Consider the following 13,574-nt stretch of genomic DNA (forward strand, 5'->3'; position numbering starts at 1 on the left):
AAGGTTTAAAAAAATGATTTGGAATTATAAATTAAATAAGGACATTTGGCCACTTGCCAGTGTCAGCTCTTTGATAGGGCTATCCAATTAGTCCCACCCCCTGCTCTTTCCACAGAGCCCTGTAAATCTTTTTCATTCAAGCATTTGTTCAATTCCCTTTGAAAGTTATTATTGAATCTGCTTCCATCATCCTTGCAGGCCATGCATTCTGGATCACAATAACTCACCGAGGGGAAAAAATTGGGCAGAATTTTTCCGTTGGCGAGTTGGGAATGGGGCCCGCTCACCGATGCGAAAATGATGCGGGATGACATCGGGGGTTCCCCCTGACATCATCCCGCCCCATTTAAATATTCAGGAAGGCGGGCAGACAGCGCGATCAGCTGTCCGCCCGCCGACCATTCAATGGCCAATTGAGGCCATTGACAGGATCATTAAGCCAATTAAAGGACCTGCTCGTCCAACCTTCAGGCTGGTGGGCAGGCCAGGAGCCCCAGCGGGCTTCTGAAAAAACATGAAACCTCATCCACTGGCGGGATGAGGTTTCATGTCTGTTTTAAAAAATTTTAATAAAGTTTCTGTGATATTTATTGGCATGTCCCATCTCGTGTGACATTGTCACACGAGGGGGACATGTTAAAAAAAATTTTATTTTTCTATGTTTCAAGTTACAAAGACTGTCAACCTTTTCCCTGAGGCAGCGCTTAGTCTCAGGGAGATGTGTGTTCTTTTGTGCACATGTGCAAAAGAACACGCTCTGACAGTTGGGGAATCCCCCCCTCGCCCGCACAGGAAGCGCACAGCACTTCCTGTTGGGCGACCTGCCCACCTCCGAGCCGGTGGGGCCCGCCCGCCCATCAAGGGCAAAATTCTGCTGATTGTTTCTTCACCCCTCACATGGGGTTCTTTTGTCAATGACTTTCAATCTGTGTCATCTGGTTATCAACCTCTCCTTTAGGGAAGGAAATCTGCCGTCCTCACCTGGCCTGGCCTACAAGTGACTCCAGACCCACAGCAATGTGGTTGACTCTTAATGCCCTCTGAAATAGCCAAGCAAGCCATTGAGTTGTAACAAACCACTAAAAAGTCAATAAAAAAGAATGAAACCAGACGGACAACCTGGCATCGACCTAGGCACTGGAACTGACAATGGCAATTGCAGCCCTGTTGACGCTACAAACTCCTCCTTACTAATATCTGGGGCATGGTGCCAACATTAGGAGAGCTGTCTCATAGACTAGTCAAGCAACAGCCTGATATAGTCATACTCACGGAATCATACACTACAGCTCATGTCCCAGACACCACCATCACCATCCCTGGGTATGTCCTGTCCCACTGGCAGGACAGACCCAGCAGAGGTGGCGGCGCAGTGTTATACAGTCAGGAGCGAGTTGCCTTGGGAGTCCTCAACATCGACTCCCGACCCCATGAAGTCTCATGGCATCAAGTCAAATGTGGGCAAGAAAACTTCCAGCTAATTATCATGTACTGTGCACCCCCCCCCCACCAGATGAATCAGTGATCCTCCATGTTGAACATCACATGGAGGAAGCACTGAGGGTGGCAAAAGCTCAGAATGTACTCTAGGTGGGGCCAAAAGTGGCACGGTAGCACCGCTACTGACCGAGCTGGCCAAGTCCTAAAGGACATAGCTGCTAGACCGGGTCTGTGTCAGGTGGTGAGGAACCAACAAGAGGGAAAAACATACTTGACTCATCTGCACCAACCTGCCTGCCACAGATGCATCTGTGTATAACAGTATCTGTAGGATCAACCACCGCACAATTGTTGTGGAGACTAAGCCCTGCTTTCAGATTGAGGATACCCTCCATTGTGTTGTGTGGAACTACCACCTTGCTAAATGGGATACATTTTGAACAGATCAAGCAACTCAAGGCTGGGCATCCATGAGGTGCTGTGGGCCATCAGCAGCAGCAGAACTGTACTCTAACACAAACTGTAACCTCATGGCCTGGCATATTGGCATGTCCCCAACTCTGCCATTTCCACCAAGCCAGGGGATCAACATTGGTTCAATGAAGAGTGCAGGAGGGCATGCCAGGAGCAACACCAGGCATACCTAAAAATGAGGGATCAACCTGATAAAGCTATAACACAGGACTACTTGCTGCTTATGCTGCTTGGCACGCAAGTGATAGATAGAGCTAAGTGATTACCCAACCAACAGGTCAGATCTAAGCTTTGCAGTTCTGCCACATTCAGTCGTGAATAGTGGTGGACAATTAAACAACTCACTGGAGGAGGAGGCTCCACAAATATCCCCATCCTCAATGATGGAGGAGCTCAGCACATAGTGCAAGAGATAAGGCTGAAGCATTTGCAACAATCTTCAGCCAGAAATGCCGAATGATTGCTCCATCTCGTCTCCCCTAGAGGTCTCCAGCATCACAGATGCCAGTCTTCAGCCAATTCGATTCACTCCACATGACATCAAGAAACAGATTAAGGAACTGGATACTGCAAAGGCTATGGGCCCTGACAATATTTCAGCAATAGTAATAAAAACTCGTGCTCCAGAACTTGCCATGCCCCTAGCCAAGCTGTTCTAGTACAGCTATAACACTGGCATCTACATAGCAATGTGGAAAATTGCCCAGGTACGTTCTGTACACAAAAAGTAGGACAAATCCAACCCAGCCAATTACCACCCCATCACTCTACTGTCCATCATCAGTAAAGTGATGGAGGGTGTCATTAACAGTGCTATCGAGTGGCACTTGCTAAGCAATAACCTACTTTTTGACACCCAGTTTGGGTTCCGCCGGGGTCACTCAGCTTCTCACCTCTTTACAGCCTTGGTTCAAATGTGGACGAAAGAGCTGAACTCCAGAGGAGAAGTGAGAGTGACTACTCTTGACATCAAGGCAGTATTTAACTGAGTGTGGCATCAAGGGGCCCTAGCAAAACTGGAGTCAGTGGGAATCAGGGGGAAAACTCTCTGCTGTTTGGAGTCATGCCCAGCACAAAGGAAAATGGTTGTGGTTGTAGGAGGTCAATCATCACAGTTCCAGGACATCAGTGAAGGAGTTCCTCAGAGTAGTGTCCTAGGCCAAACTATCTTTAGCTGCTTCAACAGTGACTTTCCTTCCATCATAAGGTCAGGAGAGGGGATGTTCGCTGATGATTGCACAATGTTCAGCATCATTCACAACTCCTCAGATACTGAAACAGTCCATATCCAAATGCAGCAAGACCTGAACAATATCCAGGCTTGGGCTGACAAGTGACAAGTAACATGTGCGCCACACAAGTGCCAGGCAATGACCATCTCCAACAAGAGACAATCCAACCATCGCCCCTTGACATTGAATGGCGTGACCATCATTGAATCCCCCACTATCAACATTTGGGGTTCACCAGTGAGCTGAAACTGAACTGGTCCAGCCATATAAATACTGTGGCAGGTCAGAGGCTAGGAATCCTGTGATGAGTAACTCACCTCCTGACTCCCCAAAGCCTGTCCACCATCTACAAGGCACAAGTCAGGAGTGTGATGGAATACTCTGCACTTGCCTGGATGAATGCAGCTCCTACAACACTCAAGAGGTTTGACACATCCAGGACAAAGTAGCCAGCTTGATTAACACCCCATCCACAAACATTCACTCCCTTCTCCGATGACACACAGTAGTAGTAGTGTGTACCATCTACAATTTGCACTGCAGGAACTCACCAAGGCTCCTTAGACAGCACCTTCCAAAGCCATGACCACTACCACCTAGAAGGACAAGGGCAGCAGACGCATGGGAAAACCACCACCTGGAAGTTCCCCTCCAAGTCATACACCATCCTGACGTGGAAATATATCACTATCGCTGGGTCAAAATTCCGGAACTCCCTCCCTAACAGTACTGTGGGTGTACCATGGACTGAAGCGGTTCAAGAAGGCAGCTCACCACCACCTTCTCAAGGGCAACTAGGTATGGACAATAAATGCTGGCTTAGCCAGCGAAGCCCACATCCCATAAAAACGAATAATAAAAAACAAATAATTGGAAACTTCTGGTTACTAACCTCTCCACCACTGGAAACAATTCCTCCTCATTTATTCCATCAAACAGTTCATGATTTTGAGCACTCTTCTCAAATCTACTCTTAACTGTCTCTGCTCTAAGGAGAATGACTCCAGGTCCTCCAGTAAAATAAAGTAAGAAAATATTTGCATTCATATAGCATCTTTCATGACCACTGAGCGTTTCAAAGTGCATTGCAGCCAATGAAGTAGTTTTGAAGTGTAGTCACTGTTGTGATTTGGGAAACACAGCAGGCAATTTGTGCACAGCAAGCTCACTCAAATAGCAATGTGATCATGGCTAGATAATTTGTGTTTTTTTGTGATATTTGATTGAGGGATAAGTATTAACTGGGCATAACCCCCTGCTCTTCTTCAAAATAGAGCCCTCGGATCTTTTACATCCACCTGAGAGGGTAGAAGCATCTAATGCCTCACCCAAAAGACAGTACCTTTGACAGTACAGCATTCCCCAGTACTGCACTGGAGTGTCAGTCCTAGAATGGGACTTCAACCCAGAACCTTCTAACACAAGGGCAGAATGCTAACACCGGAGGTATAGATGATACACAGTGTCCACATAATCAAAGTTGCTCATTCCTGGTACCATCCTGGTAAATGTCTTCTGCATCCTTTCTAATCCCTTAACATCCTTTCTGAATTGTCCCAGATTGGACACCATGTTCCAGCTGAGGCTAAGTAGAGTTTGATGAAGGTTTTGTACTCTATGCCTCTATTAATAATGCCAAAGATCCTATATGCTTTTTTAGCAGCCTACTTAACATGTCTTGCCACCTTCAAAGATTTGTGTACATACACAACCACATATCTCTGTTCCAGGATCCTCTTAAAAATTGTACCATTTAATAGCTTATACTGCCTCTCCTCATTCTCCACGCCAAAGTATATTAACTCATACTTCTTTGCATTAAACTTTTTCTGTCATGTGTCTGCCTGTTTCACCGCTCTATCTATGTTTTCCTGATGTCTGTTGCTTTCCATTTCATTGTTTTCTATATTTAAGACTTACATGTCATCTGCAGACTTTGGAAGTTATGCGCTATATACCCAAGTCCAATACATTAATATATATCAAACTGATCACTGAGGGACTTGCTTCAGTCTGAGGAACAACTGTTCACCGTTATTCTTTGATTTCTGCCCCTTAGCCAATTTCGTATCCACGCTGCTATCATCGGTTTAATCTCATGGCCTTTAAGTTTGGTTACAAATGTAAATGAAATGTTTTGGACGGCAGTCCAATTTTTAATAAAGGTTTTTCCAGTTTCTCCAAAACTCAATGGAGGAGCTAAGCCACATTTAAAGAAACATATCCTGTGAGATTTGCCTCGTTCTCTGTATGGCTGACAGTTACTTTTGATTGTAGGCGATAGCTGTTCAAATTCAGGAAGCCTTAGCTAATGTTTTTGGGGCTATCGATGTTCAATCGATTAGTTTATTTGAAGCATTTGAATAGGTCAGTTCACTTTATCACCTACAGTTGGCAGGGAGACTGACTGCCATGTATTAGATGGCTAACTTCAAAATAAGAAACCAACTTATTATCATATATATCTATAATTATTTAAACACACATGCACATGCATACACACACACACATAAATATAAATAAATATGAGATGTGAATTTGCTTTTTATTCAAAGGTTGAATTGAGATCCAATGTTAGGATACTCTGCCACTTTTCAGAGATGTGAGAGAGGTTCTGGTGGTATAGGACAGATCCAGTAGCTATAGCAATTTACAGGAAGGTCCTCTGTTCAATACCCTGGACTTGCCATTGATCCTGGTCAGTGAAGATACTCCTGAGATTGTAAGGAGCTTCGATCAATTTATGAGAGCAATCAAATATACTGAAGTGTCTTGAAATAAATAGGGCAGAATGGATCCCAAAACATGACCTCGCTTGTGAAAGTCAGTTTACTTTCAGTGACATGAAGAACAGGCAGCATGGATTTTGTGCTGGAAGGGACAAGCTTATAGGTTTGTTCTCTGCTTTCCTCCCTCTACTTTCTTCCTTCCTCTTAGTTCTACAGGTACTGGCATCACCTCAGTTCGTTGCCTCAATGTGAGCCTAAACATTGGGTATCAGCAGGTTATTTGATCATGGTGGAATGAATCCTAGATGACCCTATTATTCTACTTGCCAGATATCTGCACATAGACAATGTGTTCTATTGTACTATTGTCGTTGGCATCTTTTGATGATCTGCTTCTATCACTGCTTGTTTGCCCCTACAACCACACCAACCCCCTCCACCTCTCTGTCTCTCTATCTCTCCGCCCCCCACACACACACCTTAAACCAGCTTATATTTCAGCTCTTTCCTGGACTCGAACTCAAATTCTGTCGAAGGGTCATGAGGACTCGAAACGTCAACTCTTTTCTTCTCCGCCGATGCTGCCAGACCTGCTGAGTTTTTCCAGGTAATTCTGTTTTTGTCATAGACAACCTGTTTGTTGCGGGGGTGTGAGCAGGAGCTGGAACCCCAGCTGTTCTTTTCCTTAGAGATACTGAGACCAATGTTCTGTACTTACCAAAAACACCTTGGTTAATGCCAAGGCCCTAATCTGTGGAATTCCCTTCTCTAACCTCCCTGTATCATTAACTCTTGCTCCTTAATACTTACCTCTTTGGCCAATTTTTGGCCATCTGCATTCTTATGCAACTTAATCTCAAAGTTAGTCTGATTATGCGCCTATGAAATATAGTGTGTTAGGATGTTTTACAATGTTAGAGGAGCTATATAAAGTTTCTGTTGTTGTCGTCACCTAATCCAGCTAAATGTGAGATTAAACCTGGAGCCTTCCTGCACAGCAAGGTCAGGCAGCATGCCAGTTGGTGCATTTATTCAGAGTTTTCAGTAAAGTTCCCTGCTTTGTTTTAGAAATCCATTGTAACCAGCTTGAGTTACTGATAAGAACAAAGAATGGTTCTGGATTCATTGAGGACTTTTAATCTCCTTCTCATAACCAGTTTTCTGAGTTGTTGCTGTGAAGTTAATGGAAACCCAGGTAGAAAATGACAGAAAGAAGGTTGAGAAAATGATGCACAGCTTTAGGATTTAATGACGAGCTCAGTGATGTGGGTTATAGTTAGCATTCAGCTGTACTTTGCCCTAAAGCGATCTTCGGTGTGTTACACCCTGGACTTGCTACCGAGTCAGTGTCTCATTATAACAGTTGCAAAGTATCAGGATGTCCATTGTGCAGTAGCATTATTCTCTGGGTCAGCTTGGTTTTCTTACAGAAAAATGCAAATAATTGTATTTGTTTATAAAATTGACCAACAGAAGTCACAGGGAAGCAAGTAATTTAATGTAGGAATGGCTTGAACTGTATGTACAAGGTTGTGAGTCATACAAGCTCTTCCTGGGCCTTAAAAGATCTGCTCATACAATTAATTCTTTCCCTTGCTGCTTTCCGCTTTGGGCAGAAGGGCCTTTTAAAATGACAATATCTACCAGGATGTGAGCTGACCTGTCCACTCCACCCCCAAGAAAAACAATATATCAACCAAAGAAAGTTATGAAGGGCTCCTTTTAACATTAATGTTTGTTCCCATCTTGTTTTCAGTATTCAGATCACTGGATACCTCCTATGCAGTATCACAGACACCATCTGGTCAGTGCCGACTAGCTCCTCTCATTCAGGTGATCCAAGATTGCAGCCACCTTTACCACTACACTGTAACACTAATGTTCAAACTCCATTCCTGTAAGTATCCAGAATTTCTGCTACATTGTTTTCCACACCTGACAAAGATGGAAGATACAAATAAAATAAATGACAAGGAATATTCACTGTATCCAAATCATCTTTATCCCACCTGAATAGAGATCTCAATGAAATGTTCTTTTCATGTGATAATGTTGCGGATACCATTTATAATCCTGGAATATTTTGCTATAGTAGCCTGACTCCATGAGTAGTTTTTGGTGAAAGGAGAAATTGCGATCAGAGTTCCTCAGTCCCGGAATTGTTACAGCACAGAAGGAGGCCATTCGGCCCATCATGTCCGCAATGGCTCTCTGAAAGAACAATTCCCTTAGTGCCATTCTCCCGCCTTTGTCCCCCAGCCCTGCAATTCTTCCTTTACAAACATCTTAATTGGCCAGCTTTATGCAAATCTTGGTTTGCTTTTTCTTTTATTTTATAAATTAAATCACCTTGAGAGTCGATTGCCTCCCACACACCAATTGGTCTCAGTGCTGTGGCTTGGTTGCTTGAATCTGGCCGTGCCTGCTGCTTTTGGGAAGTATTTATTTTGTTGCCTGCCAGTGCACAGTATGAAGCCTCTCACTGATGACACTCGTGAGGGGGAAACATTGCTGGTGTGCCATTTGTCTCACAGAGCCTCACAGTTAGAGAAACCTACATTACAGACTCTCCTAGCCCTGGACAGAAGAATTGACTGTCCTTCCACGGTCAAAATCTAGGCTTGGGGTAGGATTTTTAGGTCGACGAGCAGGCTCGATTGGCAGGCCCGAGAGCAGCCGGGGAACGGACTGCTGCCCGCGATCGGCTCCCGACCACAATTTCACGCTGGCTGGACAATTAACGACCAGTCAGCATGAAACGTGCGCTGAAATGCTCAGCGCTGCTGGGGTGGGAATGAGTGGGTGGGGGTGAGAGGGTGGAGGCAGCCGCTGACGTAAGCGCAGGCACAGTGGAGTGTGGAATGAAAGTTCCCTGAAGTCAGAGAGCTACCTCAGGGAGCTGAAGAATTTAAAAGCCATAAATAAAGATTTTAAAATCCGGAAAAAAGTGTCCATGCATCAGAATCAGTCACCTGAATATATATACGTGAAAATTCTGACAATACTTTTTTATTTTTTTAAATTCAATAATGGAAACCTCATCCTGCCCTTGGCTGAGGTTTCATGAAAAATGCAAAGGGGAAGATTTTGCTAATCAATAAAGTCAGTGATCATTTTAGGTTAGCCTTTGATTGATTTTTCAGGGTTACTTTCCTGATGGGCAAAAAAGTGAACTATAAATATTTGTAAAGAGATTTTGAGTTCTTACAGAGAAACAGATAATGCAGTTGGCTTTCTCCCCTACTCCTCTGGGTAATTCATCTTGTTCCATCCCTCTTACTCGACCTTTAACATTCCTTGGCCTGAATTTTACACTCTTCCTCCCCTCCCCCCGACTGAAGGATTTTAGATGGGGGTGGGGGAAGGGGTAGCCTGAGATTCCCTCTGGATTCCTGCCCACCCCCACCTCACTGCGATCTTATGCTGGGGCGGGCAAGGCCTCAGATGGGAAGCCTGCTCTTACCCTAATTGAGGCCGTTAAGTGGCCAATTAATTAAGTGGCCAATTAATGGCCACTTAGGCCCATTTCCCGCCCAGCCTCAATTTTTTGACTGGTCTGACCGTTGCATGTCCATGGGGGAAACCCAAAAATAAAGCAAGTTAGATCTTGGGCAGGAAGGCGGAAGGGAGGGGTACCTCCATCAGAATCCCCCTTCTGACTAGGGCACCTTCCTTTTAAGGCCTCCAGACCTTGTTCTACCTTGAACTGAGTCTCTAACCCCATATCCCACCTCGCCTTTAAGAACCTCCTCAAAATCCATGTCTTGCATCAAACCTTTGGTCTCTCTTCCTAACATTGAACTTTTGACATGACATCCACTTTTCACATCCATTTGAGGTGCCTTAGAATGCTTTTTTCTATATTGAAAGATTGATGTAGACTCCTCAATTTTTTTTTTTATTCTTTCATGGAACGTGAATGTCGCTGGCTGGGCCAACATTTATTGCCCATCCCTAATTGCCCTTGAGAAGGTGGTGGTGAGCTGCCTTCTTAAATGCTGCTTGTAGAGTAGGTACACCCACAGTGCTGTTAGGGAGGGAGTTCCAGGATATTGACCCAGCAACATTGAAGGAATGGTGTTATATTTCCAAGTCAGGATGGTGAGTGACTTGGAGGGGAATTTCCAGGTGGTGATGTTCCCATCTATCTGCTGCCCTTGTCCTTCTAAATGGTAGTAGTTGTGGTTTTGGAAGGTGCTGTCTAAAGAGCCTTGCTGAGTTCCTACAGTGCATCTTATAGATGATACACATTGCCACTGTGTGTCGTTGTTGGAGGGAGTGAATGTTTGTGGATGGGGTGCCAATCAAGCAGACTGCTTTGTTCTGGATGGTGTCAAGCTTCTTGATGTTGTTGGAGCTGCACTCATCCAGGATAATGGAGAGTGTTCCATCATACTCCTGACTTGTGCCTTGTAGATGATGGACAGGTTTTGAGGAGTCAGGAGGTGAGTTTATTTACTGCAGAATTCCTAGCCTCTGACCTGCCTTGTAGCCACAGTATTTATATGGCTGGTTCAGTACAGTTTCTGGTCAATGGCAGTCCCCAGGATGTTGATAGTGGGGTACTCAGTGATGGTAATGCCGTTGAATGTCAAGGGTGATGGTTAGATTTTCTTTTGTTGCAGGTGGTCATTGCCTGGCACTTGTGTGGCACGAATGTTACTTGCCACTTGTCAGCCGAAGCCTGTGTGTTGTCCAGATCTTGCTGCATTTGGACATGGACTGCTTCAGTATCTGAGGAGTTGTGAATGGTGCTGAACATTGTGCAATCGTCATCGAACATCCCCGCTTCTGACCTTATGATGGAAGGAAGAAATAGCTGTAATTGTTTTATTAAAAGTAGATCAGTAATTAGAGTTATGATGCAGATAGGCCTAATAAAATTACACAGCACAACACTTCATGAGAAAAAGCATTTCCACATCCTTAATTTACACATTAGGTTCACAGCAAACATGTCATTAATTTGACAGCTTTTATAACAGGCTAATAATGAGTGTTCTAGTGCTCGCATAGGAAACAGAACATATTATAAAAATAACAACTCTAAGTGCTTTAATAAACTCAAGTTCTCTTAAGCTACTTTTATACTGGTGGTTGTTTCAATTGGATTGTGTGATACTGCTGTTCATTGAGAGGTTCCTTGGTGCATATAGGAAGGAACTGGATGAGTTTCTGCAACTGGGTGATGTATCTACGCCCAGGAAGGAGGTAGATCATCAGGTGCTGTCGCCGGTCACTGTCGACCCTGATTGACTGTGATTGGAAGTTGGAAAAGAAATTTCATAAATGGGACTAAGATTTTATTCCACTGTTTCTAGTTTTCCCAGGAAATTGTGTGGCTGCTTGTGGTAGGGGGAATCAGGAGTGATGGTGGCCAAAAAATCACACCATGCTAGAATGGATGGGCTTGATGAAGCAGCTAGTCTTTACCCTCTTTATTGTATGTTTCTGTTGCACCTGGCTCCCTAATCCCATTTAGCAGACTTGTAAATCCAAGAAAATATGTTTCTATAGTCCCAGGGCAGGCAACATATTTAATAGTTTACATGCCAGGAGCTAGCTAGCAAACATAAGACTCTTAGAATCCAAGAAGGACCATGTTTACATTGCATATCAAGGCTTTTAATATTCCAATTTAAATCGTGTGGTGAACTTAAAGCATCAGCAACAACACTGAAGCAACTGTTGATGCACAACTTCACATACATACATTAGCACAAAAGTTGTGACTATATTTCAGGCAGGATATCATTTGGAAAAGGCACACAATGGCTGGGGAAAAAAACGTCTGCTCACCAGTGGTGCAATCAGAACATAATGGTGCAGACAACAAAAATGGTGCTGGCTTTGCGTCTGCAGATCCCTTAGAAACCAACTTGCATCTTAAGCTCCTCTGGAAGAATTTATTTTTCCTTGTTTATATCACAACATTGTTTTCAGAGGCAGTGTTATATAACACAATCAAGGTCATATATTTTAGTTTTATATGCATCAGTACTTACTGTAATGAGGAATAGCTACAACCACATTTGTTCAGATTGATTCTCCTAAAGCAGTGGTGCGTGGGCCAGTTTAGACATCACATGATGTGCTGCTCCTGGTCTGCCTTGGTATATTTTAGGAATGTGAGCCTTCTCCCAACATGATCACTTGCTCTCAGCCACATGACATTGGCTAATCATTGCATAACCTCCATGTTGCTTGCTCAAAAATAGAAATAGTGTCTTTGCTGTAATATTCCCACTTCACTGGAGATGTCTGCAAGCTTGTATGATCCATTTGCCTAGATCTGTTGTATTTTATTGAAATATGAGTCAGGGGCTATCTGGAAAACCTGGTTTTACAAGTTCATTGTGCCACAGTATTGTGCAATGACACACCCATGTGATGTGTGAGGAGGAACATATTCTTTCATGTCAAATCTATTCTTCTTTGCACAAAGTTGATATTATATATTCCCCCCTCCTCCCACCACTGACCCATTCTTTCCTCCCCTTTCTCACTTGCAGCTCATAGGTGTAAACGGCTTTCCACACCTCACTTTATGAGCCTTAGCACGTTGATACCAAAACAAAAACAAAAATACCTGGAAAAAACTCAGCAGGTCTGGCAGCATCGGTGGAGAGGAGCACAGTTGACATTTTGAGTCTGCACGACTCTTCAACAGAACTAATTAAAACTAGAGAAGGGGTGAAATATAAGCTGGTTTAAGGGGCGGGGGGAGCAGGGGGTTGGGACAAGAAAAGCTAGGTAGAGGGCCAGTGATAGGTGGAGATAACCAAAAGATGTCACAGACAAAAGGACAAAGAGGTGTTGAAAGTGGTGATATTATCTAAGGAATGTGCTAATTAAGGGTAGAACGCAGGACGAGCAAGGTACAGATAGCCCTAGTGGGGGTGGGGTGAAGGAATCGAAAAAGGCTAAAAGGTAGAGATAAAACAATGGATGGAAATACATTTAAAAATAATGGAAATAGGTGGGAAAAGAAAAATCTATATAAATTATTGGAAAAAACAAAAAGGAGGGGGAAAATCAGAAAGGGGATGGGGATGGAGGAGAGAGTTCATGATCTAAAGTTGTTGAACTCAATATTCAGTCCGGAACAAAAGCAGAATTACCTGGGAAAACTCAGCAGGTCTGGCAGCATCGGCGGAGAAGAAAAGAGTTGACGTTTCGAGTCCTCATGACCCTTCAGCAGAACTGGGTGAATCCAAGGAGAGGGGTGAAATATAAGCTGGTTTAAGGTTTGGGGGGTGGGGGGGGGGAGAGGGGGTGTTGGGTGGGGGGAGAAAAGTGGAGGGGGGGTGGTGTGGTTGTAGGGACAAGCAAGCAGTGATAGGAGCAGATAATCAAAAGATGTCACAGACAAAAGAACAAAAGAACACAGAGGTGTTGAAGTTGGTGATATTATCTAAACGAATGTGCTAATTAAGAATGGATGGTAGGGCACTCAAGGTATAGCTCTAGTGGGGGTAGTGGGGCATAAAAGATTTAAAAATAATGAAAATAGGTGGGAAAAGAAAAACCAGTCCGGAAGGCTGTAAAATGCTTAGTCAGAAGATGAGGTGCTGTTCCTCCAGTTTGCGTTGAGCTTCACTGGAACAATGCAGCAAGCCAAGGACGGACATGTGGGCATGAGAGCAGGGTGCAGTGTTGAAACGGCAAGCGACAGAGAGGTCTGGGTAATGCTTGCAGA

General features: G+C 44.0%; 1 protein-coding gene across 1 annotated transcript in view; it reads left to right on the plus strand.

Annotated features, from left to right (window-relative positions):
* The window catches only part of LOC121286439 (huntingtin-interacting protein 1-related protein-like), a 173,738-nt gene that overhangs the window by 102,400 nt on the left and 57,764 nt on the right, over positions 1–13,574 (plus strand). Inside the window, exon 8 of the mRNA XM_041203557.1 lies at positions 7,632–7,772. Within this exon, the coding sequence (XP_041059491.1) occupies positions 7,632–7,772 (141 nt within the window). The remainder of the gene's footprint in view (positions 1–7,631; positions 7,773–13,574) is intronic.

The sequence above is a fragment of the Carcharodon carcharias genome, chromosome 13 (genome assembly GCF_017639515.1).
Source record: "Carcharodon carcharias isolate sCarCar2 chromosome 13, sCarCar2.pri, whole genome shotgun sequence".
In the NCBI taxonomy this organism is placed as follows: Eukaryota; Metazoa; Chordata; class Chondrichthyes; order Lamniformes; family Lamnidae; genus Carcharodon; species Carcharodon carcharias.